This window comes from Diachasma alloeum, unplaced genomic scaffold (genome assembly GCF_001412515.2).
Source record: "Diachasma alloeum isolate Michigan unplaced genomic scaffold, Dall2.0 Dall_scaffold_01445, whole genome shotgun sequence".
Taxonomy (NCBI): domain Eukaryota; kingdom Metazoa; phylum Arthropoda; class Insecta; order Hymenoptera; family Braconidae; genus Diachasma; species Diachasma alloeum.
In genome coordinates this window covers 1,231-14,316 of record NW_021681543.1, presented here as the reverse complement: position 1 = coordinate 14,316, position 13,086 = coordinate 1,231, and the positions used below count along the sequence as shown (strand labels likewise).

General features: G+C 41.4%; 1 protein-coding gene across 1 annotated transcript; it reads left to right on the top strand.

The window, feature by feature from the left end:
• Positions 1-7,430: 7,430 nt before the first annotated feature.
• On the top strand, positions 7,431-11,426 carry LOC107046505 (the record flags this gene model as incomplete). The annotated part of the gene is made up of 6 exons (XM_015269129.1): positions 7,431-8,028; positions 8,286-8,582; positions 8,674-8,750; positions 8,989-9,915; positions 10,024-10,927; positions 11,210-11,426. Coding segments are annotated over exons 1-6 (3,020 nt in total), but the record flags the coding sequence as incomplete, so codon positions are not given.
• Between the last annotated feature and the right edge of the window lie 1,660 nt (positions 11,427-13,086).

Here is a 13,086-nt window from a genome sequence, read left to right as displayed (position 1 = left end):
TTTTTACTCGTGTGGTTGGCTAGTCCTCGCCTTCGGCTCGGACGCCAATGCCACGTGAGTAAAAAACCCCATCCCACTAGCCCGGAAAAATACTATTTTTGACTAGTTCCTACAGAAAGCTGAGAAAACCGCTCAACAGAACTCAAAAAAAGAATCTGCTCAAAGGCTCCTATCCACGTACAAGGACGGACTAAAGAAGAGGAACCACAGCCAACTAGATGAGAAAATGAATGCCCATCCTCCAGCCAAAAAGCCAAAAAGCGATGACAGCACTTCACACCTCGACGCTGATAACGAATCAAGTAGTGACGCTACAGTTAAGACACCTAATATATCGAGTTGTTAACCGACGGTAGTGGCCGTGCGGTTAGAGTGCTAGACTCGTATGCCAATGATCCGGGTTCGCTTCCCGGCACCGGCGGTCAAAATTTATAGCGCTCTAATCTCACAGTTTCACTGCCGAGCGGTAGTCCCGTCAAAAAGGACGACTGTACCAGGACAGGTTTTTCCCTCGAATGAGGTTTTCCCTCCCTTCGGCAAATGCGGTACAGGGGGTGGAGGGGGGTGGGAAGGGAACAAATCGTAAAGACCCGAAAGGGTATACGAAAAGAAAAAAATTTTATATCGAGTTGTTCATGTGAAAAATCATGTGATAAAGAGAGAGAATTGATTGGTCGCGAGAATAAATTATTGAGGATGGAAAATGACGAATTGAAACGTCAAAATGTCAGTCTTAATCTCCAGAACAAAAAACTACAATCAGAGAAAGATGAACTGCAACAGGCTGTGATTGAGAAGTTGGGATCCATTACATCAGGAGTGAATAATATTCAAAAAGTTTTGGGTTCAGGTATGTTTATTTCCTTGATTCACTAAATATCAGTTGATGGTCATGAGAGTTCGCGGAAGTGAGGATTTCTTTTCCTTTTGCAGAGACGGATAATGTATTCATCAGGTCTGAAGTTATTGAAAGTATGTCGTGCGCGGTCAAGTCAATAGCTGAAACTGCAATCCCCGACATACCTGAGGACAAGGTATGTTTGTTGTCTCAATATAATCTTGTATATTAGACCTGATGACTTTTCTTCAATTGCGTTGCACGAAAAAAAAAGTTCACGCATTCAAATGTAATGATGACTATTGATCAATTCCGAATCTCCAGAATCGCCGTTCTCTATTGGAAAATTAGTCCATTAATTTGTATATAAGAAGTGACAATGCAACTGGCTGCCTGTCTGCATGAAAATATCAAGTTTTTATAGGGAATATCCACCATATCGTCTAGAGAGAGACATTTTTTTTCACACAAGACATATCTCTTTAGGGGAGATTCTCTTGAGATAGGTCATAGAAGACATGGAACAGTCTTCTATTAATTTTCTATTATCCTATAGGGAAGGCACCTTCCAGTGATGCAGATTAATTGGATCGAACATCCATAGGAATTTATATAAATAAAATCTACTGTTTTCAGGAGGACAAAAAACGATTATTGCTATCGCCTCCACCTTCGAACCCGGTCCGAAGGACGTCATAATAAACGTTTAAAGCCTTAGTTTTAAAATCTCAAAACTGGAATTTGAGCAATTACAATGCGTCATTTGGAAGCAAAACGAATCAAAATTGGTCATTTCTCCCAAAACTTTCCAGAATTCTCAGATTTCTAGTAAACCGAATAAGATCTTCGGAAAGAATTAGAGGGAATTCTTCGTTTACTTTTCTAAAAAATTCAGGAATTATTGCGATTCTTCTAGAAGATTCCGAAAAATTTGTGATTTTTATCGAACGATTCAAAAGCCTGATTGTTACCAGATCAATCGTCTCGAAATTTTTAGAAGGTTTCTTGAAAAAAATAAACCCCCCAAATAGGATATTCTTAAAAAAAAAAAGTGGGATTTGCTTTTATATTGCATTTGGTATAGTTATTATTGCTAAAAAATTAGTAATATGCTTCCGGATGGTTATTTTGCACATTTCCCTGTTTTATCATATAATGTAATTCATGGTTTATTTTATTTACTTGATTTGACTCATTTTCAAAATTAAATGATTAAACAAATATAGAAATGATGCAATCTACTTTATCTCCAAATTTCGATGGAATGTTATCAGAACAATTTCCATTGTACATAGCAGGATGGATTTCGAACACATCTGAGAAAACCCATGAGGGAGCTCACTTTCAGGAAAATTCATGGAAAATCAGAAATTTTCGAAAATCTTCATAAAAATCAGATCAACCGAGATAGCTATCGTCATCATTTTTTAACTGCGACATAATAAGATTGAAACAAGCATAATATTCAGAGATAGCCCCGGAGTTCTGATTTTCAAAGAATGCCAATTTTTTTTTAAACTTTCAAATATATAAAAAGAACGATTATGATTATCCCCTTCATTTTCGAACTCAGCCATAAGGGCACACAAACAATTGTTTTGAGCCATCATTCAATGAATTTGAAGAATTTTTTTTTCTAGTTATCGTGTTACAGATGATTTTTCAAAAAATTCAAAACTTTTAAAAATGAAAAAATGTATTTGATTTTGGATAACGGCGATGGATAGGGCTTAACAAAGCCTACATTGAAAAGAAAAGAAAGATTCAATTCCACCGATTAATTAGGGGGAAATTAAAGACAAAGTTTGAAAAAATTGTTACATACATCCACAAATACATACATTCGTAAGCCAACAACGGATTCTCTTGAAATTTTATCTGAATAATCTCTTGATAACTCGCGAAAATTGCGGCGTCTTAAGAATAAAACTCCTGGACTTAAATATTCTTCTTCCTCGAGCAATGCCAAGAGCTATCCAGCTAGTTCCTCATGAATGATGAGTACATGCATTTTTCCTCCACCCAGTACTGATAAATTAATTATTGAAGGATACTCATCCGTGATATCTTCCATAGATGACAGATTCTTCATTACTCTGATCATTTGTATTCGTTGAAGTATAAAAAAAAAGGTGAAAATCATCTGTACTTTAATATTTAATTGTTCCTCATTGAATTTTTTTCATATTTTTATTCACCCGTGATAGAGATGAGTGGATGTCGAGGAATTTCGAAAATAGTAAATTATGTTACCAGACTATAAAATTACTATCTGGCGAGTGTGGCCTTATAATCCAATTATAAGCACATTCGTCAGATAATACTCCCATCGTCGTGTGAAATGAAGGATTTTTAGACGTGCACAATTTTACCTACGAGAAAAAAAAAGCTTTAAGCACTATTATCGTCCCATATTTACGCCGTCCGTACGCCAGGAGGTGTGCGTAAAAAGTGGTTTTACGCACACTAATTTATTTTTAACCAATCGGGGACGTTCTGCTTTATTTAAGAAAATGAGATTATGACGATTCAAATTTAGATGTGTATGAGCTTCGGTAAAACGAATCATCACCATTGATATCTGACTTCTTCATCAATGTCAACCTTTTACCTCAATCTTTGATGTCAAAAATCAAAGCTCATGAGAAAAACAATCCAATTCCTCTCAGCTTTTGAATGACTTCGAAGAAATGTGACTGGATCGACGCAGAATCCGCATATGTATTTTTCGTTTCAATATTTGCTTCAGTCGTAATTCAGCAACAAAAATTGTAATTTTGTCATTGATTAATGGTGATAATTCTACTGCCAAGTTAAATATAAAACATTCATTTTAAAATTGCTTCCTTATAGGTATTTTGCGGCGAAGGACTTTTTGTAAGCAGATCAGATCTGGAGCGCTTGGCTAAAGGGGAGCACAAGGGTCTCACTAAAAAAATAACAGCTCTGATGTATTTGTTTTATGGTGCTGATGCCCCTAAGTATGGCCTAAGAAAAGAAGGACACGAGTGCATCATTCCAAAAGTGCACAGAGAGGCAATGCAGAATATTCTGAATTCTTTGAAATGGGAATGTGAGGATCAAAAATGGGTCCAGCCCAAGAATCTCGGTGAAGTATTGAAACGTGTTACCTGGCAGTTGCGAAATCCAACTCAGAAGCCACTACCCGGTGATTCAGGTAATACAGAGTCAAATAAAGGCCAGAAAAGGAAGAAAGGAAAGAATACAGGGGGATCAGCGAAAAGTAATAAAATTGAAGGTGCTGGGAAAGTAGAGACACAGGTCACCAAAGATAAAGATTGTGATGTCAATGCCACCAAAGATGTTAATCGAAAAGAGGATGTGGAAGAAGAAAAAGAAGTCGGTGAACTCAGTGGAGGTCAAATTGATAATGCTGACGACTCAGACGAAAGTGAGGATGCAGAATCTTCAGCTACCCCTGTCAATGAAGAACCAGCAACGGCTGAAGATGACAGCGATGGTAATGATGACTAACCGATCATCTTCATTCAGTAGCGTTCTAAAATGTTGTTTAACATTCGAGTAATTTTTTTTTATTTTTTCATGTTTTAGTGCAGGCACCAAAATATTGGACAAAACTGGCAGTTTCTACTGTATTTCACTTGAATTTCCATGTGACATTGAGGGAAATTGAAAAATTTGTACTCTACTTTATTCTTTGATATCTTTGTTCCGCAGATGTGAGGTTCTCGAGCTTTTCCGTCAGTTTCTCATCAATTTTATGGAGTGAATGAACAATTTTGATGTGTGTTTAGTTCTCAATTCAAAATGGTCGATAGGAACTATTTCATGAAATACAACCATGGCCGTGATCCTTCAATGTAATTATATACTAAGATATTTTTTGAAAAAGTTCCTCCACAGAACCTTTCCGAGTCTTTCTAACTTCATTTTTTTCTAATCTCATGCGACAAATTATAAAACCTAACTAAAATAATCCTAGCCGAGGGATACCAGTGGAAAATATTTCAATGGAATAAAATTCATAGGAAAATTAGATCTCAATTATTTTTTAGCAAAAAATAGGCTATTGACCATCACTTTTTAAAGAAATGTCCGGAAAAGCAGCGATTGTTTACATAGAAACTGCAAAAACCTTGTACAGTTTTCAATGAAAAAAATATGGAAATTCAATAGGACCTTCTTGGACGTCCAACAGATAATTCACTCAATTATATTGGACGTCTCATGGACTTGAGGAAGCATCAACAGCCGGACGCTGTTGGACCTCCTGAAGACCAATTTTTGGACCTTAACTGGACGTCCCACGGATGCCCACTCAATAATATTGGATGTCTTATGGACTTTAATTCGAGTCCTACGACGACGTTCTGTGGACCATTCAATATGACTTTCTTGGACGTCCAACGGACACTACACTCAATGATATCGGACGTCTTATGGACTTGAGTGAGTACCAACAGCAGGACGTTGTCGGACCTTCCGAAAACCAATCTTTGGACCTCAACTGGACGTCCAACTGACGTCCACTCAATAATATTGGACGTCTTGTGGACTTGGATTCGAGTCCCACGGCGAAGTTCTGTGGATCATTCAATATGACCTTCTTGGACGTCCAACAGACACTACACTCAATGATATCGGACGTCTTATGGACTTGAGTGAGCGCCAACAGCAGGACGCTGTTGGACCTTCCGAAGACCAATTTCTGGACCTTGAGTGGACGTCCAACGGACGCCGATTTGATAATATCGGACGTCTTGCGGACTTGAATTCGACCCCTAATGCGACGTTCTGTGGACCGTCCGATAGGACTTTCCCGGACGTCCAACGGACACTACACTTAATGATATCGGACGTCTTATGGACTTGAATGAGTATCGACAGCAGGACGCTGTTGGACCTTCCGAAGACCAATTTTTGGACCCTAACTGGACGTCCAACTGACACCCATTTGATAATATCGAATGTCTTGTGGACTTGAATTCGACCCCTAATGAGACGTTCTGTGGACCATCCGATAGGACCTTCCCGGACGTCCAACGGACACTACACTCAATGATATCGGACGTCTTATGGACTTGAGTGAGTACCAACAGCAGGACGCTGTTGGACCTTCCGAAGACCAATTTTTGGACCTTAACTGGACGTCCAACTGACGCCCACTCAATAATATTGGACGTCTTGTGGACTTGAATTCGAGTCCTACGGCGACGTTCTGTGGACCATTCAATATGACCTTCTTGGACGTCCAACTGACGCCCATTTGATAATATCGGACGTCTTATGGACTTGAATACGACCCCTCATGCGACGTTCTGTGGACCGTTCGATAGGACCTTCTCGGACGTCCAACGGACACCTAATGGATTTACATTGGACCTCTTGGGACCTCTTGCTGGACGCCCTTTTGACCCCTATTATTCTTCCCCTTAACAGACGGTTGGACGTCTTTTAGACCTCTGTTAGACGTAAGAATCTTTGAGAGGACGTCCTATGGACTTGATGCATAAGAAAAAATCCAGGACCTGGAAAGTCCTAAAATGACACATTTGGACCCTCCACCAGACCAAAATAGACGTCCCAAAAATCACGTCCAAATTTGGTCTAAAAGTAGTCCATAATTTCATCATTGGATAACTAAAAATGCAAATAGCATAATTGTTGGGTGAAAGACCGATGGGAGTCTATAAATTCAGGAATTACATACTATGCGTTAATATTATATTATCGAAATATTTAAAACTAGCAGGTAGTTTATCCAGAATATTTATTCCCACGAAGTACGAAATTCTAAAAATAGAATTAGTTATGGAGGGTTAATTCTGTAGAACGCATTAGGGATTGGAGCTGAAATACAACTAACAATTACACATCAGAATGTCAAATTGACGAAACAACAATTGATTGGAGTGAATAATTATTGGAGTATTATTTTGCTGGGTCACACTCCTTCTCATAACTCAATTGGGACGGCTATTTACCGATGGCGGCGCTCGTGACGCCCTGACAAGATCGTGGATTGCGAGTTTTCACATTCAAACTTGAGCGGTCGCTAGAGCCGGCCCAACAACTATCAGTGCTAACAGTTGTTTTCAGTTGCTTTCCGCACATTTTTTGGCATTATTAATTGCATAATAAATATTATCACAATGCTTACGGTAATATTGGAGGAAATTTTTAAGTTCGTAAAAAATAACGAGAAGTCGAGAAATATCAAAAGTCAGAGAGTATTAACCTCAAAACAATTTGATTCGTTGTGGCATGAGATCAACAAGTCCAAATCGGGGGGGTCATATGACCACGAGAATGGACTGGTGGTGTGTTTGGTGTGCTCCGTCTTTTTAATTTTGTTATACGAGTGTGGTCCACGCTAGAAGCGCTATTTTGTGGTCATTGGATGGCGCAATTCGCCCTGCATCCTATGAGAGTTTCGGGAAGTAGGACACCTAACCCTTTGCTTCAAATTCTGTAAGTTTTTTCTTCATCTCAACTTGGTGACAGTGGGGGTTAGGTTGCTGGCGGGAGGGAAGCAGGGCCCTACCGCGCGCTATTCGAGAGTGGCGCCATCTGTTGCACACGCCGTCAACCCGTTTGCCCTGATAAATCCATGTCTGACACAGGATCACTCACCGACGGCGATGGAGGTACCGACACCTGTCCATCCCTAAAAGCTGGTCTCTATCCGAAGGTAACACCCCAATTGCCTTCTGCCAAAGTTGCGGCTGATACGCCTCAGGCTACCACTCAAACGCCGAGTACTAAAGGAACCCCTAAAGATCGTGGTACTCGGAAGATAAATACAATTTTCCCAATTATCCAGCCTGCAAATCTCATCCTCCAACAGGCCGATAAAGAGGTCAGCGAAACCAAAAATCCCGCCGAAAAAGTAAAAGAGTCCGAGAAGGCCGAGGACAAGATTAAGAAAAAGAGGAAAAGAGACCCGGAAGAGAAGGCGAGGTCCCTGTTGTGCGAATCTCCGTCTGCTTCCGCGAAGAAATTGGCCACCATGGACAATCAAAGAAGAACCTCGACCACTCCTCAGCCACCCCCCACATCAGACAACAAAGGTAATCCCTCTCAGATAGATATGGGGACCGTTCTCAACAAACTCCTAGCAGAAGTGTCGGCCTCAAGAGTTGAAAACGCGAGCAATTTACGAAAATTGCTGAGGATATCTCTGGCATCAGAGCCGGAATGGCGAAGAGGTACAAGTTTTGGGAGGAGAAGTGGAACGAATTAAACGACAGAGTTACGAAGCTATAAAACGTGCCCACCTCAGCAGATGTCATTGTAAGAGCAGAGGAATGAGCTGATATAGACAAGAAAATCGAGAATTTGCGGAGCAAATTGGGTGACCACCCTCCTGAAGAAGTCAAGTTACTGCAAGAGAAACTAGCCAAGCTCGACAGTCTAATCGAATCATACGAGAAATAATTGAGAAGGAATAATTTGATTATTCGAGGTCTCGATCTCCCGGACAGGAATACAGTTGATGCGGAGAAGACAACAAATGACGTGGTACGAAACTTCCTCTCGATAAAATTTGGTATCACTAGGGACTTCTCGAAACCCAGGCGTCTTGGGGATACTTCCATGATAGCGATCACACTCAACTCTTTGGAGGACAAAAAAACAATTTTATCTCAAAAAAGTAAAGCCCTATCCCACACCGAGGTGTATATTGACAGTGATCTAACTCCGAAGGAGTCCAAGGTGACAAAATTCATCAGGGACCGTGCCAGAGAAGAACGACTCAAAGGTAATGTCGTTAAAATTGGCTATTTCAAACTGTTAATTTATAAGGACTGGTGGTACTGGGATGACTCCACGCAGAATCTGGTTTTGTCTAGACCTAGAGCAGGCCCAAGTGGCAATAGACGTGGCCGTGGACATCGAAGCACGAAGTCAACCTCAACTGGAGCGCCAGGTACCGCAGGGACCGCCTAATGACGACACATTCCCAGCCACATTGCCAGCCGCACAAACTGCACCTACCAATCTCAGCCGAAGCCATTACTCCTACTCCACCCCCCCCCCCAACCCCACGCCCGACATCAATAACAATAGGTTTTTGGAATGCTGATGGTCCCTCCAATATACATGAAAGAATCGTAAAAAACCGAAATGACATGCTAAGTATATCAGAAACTTGGATATTGCGACAGCCCGTGAAACTCGCAGCAGTCTGGGATGACTATCAGCACTTCTGGGTCCCGGCAGTGAAGGACAAGATCAAGGCACGAGCATCGGGCGGGCTTGTGATTCTCCTGCAAAAGTGTTCAGGCAGCTTCATCGTACTGGCTGTACAGGAAAAGTGGATCTTCGTGAAAGCCGAGTTATATGGGCGAAGCCTTATTATTTGCTCAGCATATTTTAATCCCGACACAAACGCGGCGGTGTTGACTGACTGTTTTCAGGCCCAACTAGAAGAGCTACAGACTCAATACCCCGAAGAGATATTCCTGATAGGTGGTGATCTCAATTCGAGAGTGGCACAGGAAGATTGCCTTCATGAGGAGATTTTTGAAGATCTCTCTCTTAGAGGAACGAGGGCTTCGCTGGATGAAGAGTTTAAGGGTCACGCCAAGGCTGTATTAGAGGTGATGGAGCTCAACAGCTTTGTTCTACTCAATGGCAGATCGAGAAGTGATTTTCCCGGGCGTTTTACCTTCTTCAATCACAAAGGTAAAAGTGCGGGTGATCAAGCTCGGATCAGTGCAAACGGCTTGGAGATTGTGATGGACTCCGAGGTCATCTACACGCCGACTGGGTCAAACCACTTTCCCGTAGTCGTAACGTTCTCTTCAAACGAGGAGTCCCCAATGGAGCTGCCCAATACCGCACAGAAAAAGCAGATTATCTCATGGAAACAGGAATTACTTGAAAACTACCAGGAAATCATTCGTCACTCGCCACGTATTGGTGCACTCAATGGGTACTCATCTCCCTGTGAACTTAACGATGCTCTGTGTTCTGCTGTAAAAGAGACTGCGCGTGCCCTTGGGATGACTAGGACGATTAACAACCAAAGCCCTGCGAAATACAAACAACCATGGTTCGACGCGGAGTGCGAAACTCTCTTAGAAGACAAGGTGAGGACCCTCAGGAGAATGAGAGCGGAAGACAGCGAGGAGCACATTTAGACGTTCTTGGCAGCAAGAACCCGTTTTAGGGAAGCAAAGAAGTTGAAAAGATTGCAGTACGAGAAAAAAGTGACAAAAAATCTGGCTGAAGTAAACAACTCGAAGACTTTTTGGGAGACCGTGAGGAAGTTTTACTATAAAACTGGCAGAAAACCACCAAATATCACAGAGCTACAGTGGATTACGTACTTGAGTGCCTGCTACCCACCCAATCTCTCTGATGAGGTCTATTTCTATGGCGTCTTAGACCCTGTTTTAGATGCCAAAATAACAGTGGATGAAGTACGCAAGGGTCCTCTGACCTGCAAACTGGGTAAATCGCCAGGCTCCGATGAAGTGACAAATGAGTTTCTGAGGGCACTTCCATCAAACTGGCTTCTGTATGTCACAGGATTTTTTAATACTATTATGAGAGACGAACAAACCCCTGAGAGCTGGTCCCAGGTGACCCTTACCATGATATACAAAAAGGGGGATGAGAGAGATCCTGCAAACTACCGTGGTATTGCGCTAGTTAACTGCATTGCTAAATTGTTTACTACTGTGTTAAAGAATCGTCTAGAACTGTGGGAAGAAAAACTGAAGATTATTCCGGAGTACCAGGCAGGATTCAGGAGGAAGAAGGGCTGCCAGGATAATATCTACACGTTGTTCTCGGCAATCCACCTCCAGCTTCGATTGACGAAACGCTCCGTGTATGGGTTATTTGTGGACTACCAAAAGGCGTTTGATTCTGTATCTCACGACATCCTTTGGAGAAAGCTGCACGAGCTTGGCGTTAGCGCCAAAATGCTCAGAATTATAAAATCCCTGTACGACAGAGCCTCAATGAAAGTGAAAATGGACTCGCAGCTTACGGACCCAATAGCAATCACCCAGGGTGTACTCCAAGGAGAAATCTTAAGTCCACTCCTGTTCATCTTGTTCGTCCATGACATCGAGGCGTTCATGCAGAGAGATGGTAACAGAGGAATCAGCATTGACGGGTTTACGGACATCCAGACATTGTTGTTTGCAGACGATATGATATTCCTAGCGCACTCTCCCTGGGCCCTCCAACGTATGCTCAACTCGCTACAAAAATACAACCAAACAAACAAGCTAATCTTGAATGTGCAAAAAACCAAAATAATCAAATTTAGTGCCTCTGGAAGGACTAAAGGAACAAAATTCTTCTATGACGGTTTTGAAATAGGCTCTGTAACAAAATACATCTATCTGGGTGTGGATTTTTCCTCTTCAGCCCTGGGCTACCAGGCTGCCCTGAGTGCTACTACAAAAACGAGAGTCGCTTGTGGAACAGCAACATCTATCTTGAATAGAACTAAATCAGCAGATTGGCCCTCCAAAGTTAAAATTTACGAAAGTCTTGTAGCCTCCATCATGCTTTATACTGCTCCAATTTGGGGTCTGAGGTATGGCGATATGCTGGAGAGGACCCAGATGCTGTACTTCAAAAGGTTATTCCACCTTCCTAGACACACGTCGAATTCAGCTCTCCATCTTGAAATGAATATCCTGCGTGTCGAGCACCGTCTACTATCACTGGCCCTTGCCTGGATTATCAAAGTGCTCGGGATGGATGAATCGCGCCTACCCAGAAAATGCCTACTACGTCAAATTAACTTAATGAAGACTACAGCCACCCCCTCAAAGTACAACTGGACTTCCCAAGTGAATGACTTACTAAAGAGAGTGAGCTATGATAACTTATGGTCCACTCTAAATCCTGAAGCCTAGGTGCTTGCGAAAGAAGGAATTCTGACAGATTACGCAAAATATTTGAGGAACCGAGATCTACAGAAGTATATGCTTGCCGCTAGTTGTCAAAACCTACTCCCCGGACTGATGGATCAGGGATTGTCACCACATCTGGGCCTTAGTTGCAGTCTACCATTTACCCGCGTACTCCTGCAGCTCAGACTAGCGGGTGCCGGTCGCTGCTCAATCTATCTAAACCATGTAAGCTATTCTCTGAACCCACTAAAGGACTGCGTGCTCTGCACCCTCCAAGAGAAGGAGACAATTGAGCAGTTTCTGGTGACATGTCCTGCTCTTTACAACCTCAGGGGGAAATACCTCTCGGGTGTAATAATTGCTGCGATTGGGAGACTAACCTTGGAGGGCGTTAGTCTTGAACAAAGAAATTTATGCAGACGTATCCTGGAAAATACCAAAGTCGACGAGGTTAAAGCCGTATTTGTATATACAAAGCAAGCCCTGATGGAACGTGAAAGGCTGACCGCCGGAGATTTGGAGTCTCCTCCCCAGGCTGATTGAGACCGCTAGCGGTATTGGAGGACCCGATCCTTCCCATAAACCACCGAAATTATCGATTGATTTATTACTTTCATAACGTTGAACACATCAATAACCTATTGTGAACTTGTACTCTTTTAAAATTACGACGAGACCTTTTTTTTCTTTTTATATGTATATTCTATTATCGTACTATCTCTATTTCTATGTATGTATGCTACAGGTGTATCCTAGGGCAATTATTACAATAAACTGGAACAAGTCCAAATCAGGTTCACATGTATGCATTATGTATGAAAACAAGTGTTTTATCAAATTAATTTTCAATAAACTTTTGGAACAGGTGTTTACGGTTTTCAAGTCACCGCGCAGCCAGAACCTTCAAATCCGCCATGTTTTTTAGTTACGCAGGGGCTCACGAGGTCTCGCATTTTTATGTAGCGTCCCCAATTGACCAGAAAGTATTTTCGCCAGAATTTCTAAAATGCCTGATAATATAGAGATCCGATCAATTAGCCCCTCATGTATAGATATTCCAAATTTTTATTTTTTTCCTCATTGAAGTAGTTTTGAAGAAAATTGCGAGCTAATAAAAAACATTTGCTAGTTAGTACTTTTTTTAAAATAAATTTTTGTAAAATCACCCCTGAAAAATAAGGTGTTATCCCCCCTATTTCATTATTTCCAAAAATTGTTTTCACCAATCCGTAGCAAATGGTTTGAAGATTTTTGCGAGTTAAGAAAAAATTGCCAATGCACTCCTATTATTGTGTAAATTAACAATGCCAATTTCAACTGAAAACCAGAGTTAATGACCAGAATTTGTAGCAGAGATGTCAGACAAGATATGAATGTTTTTTT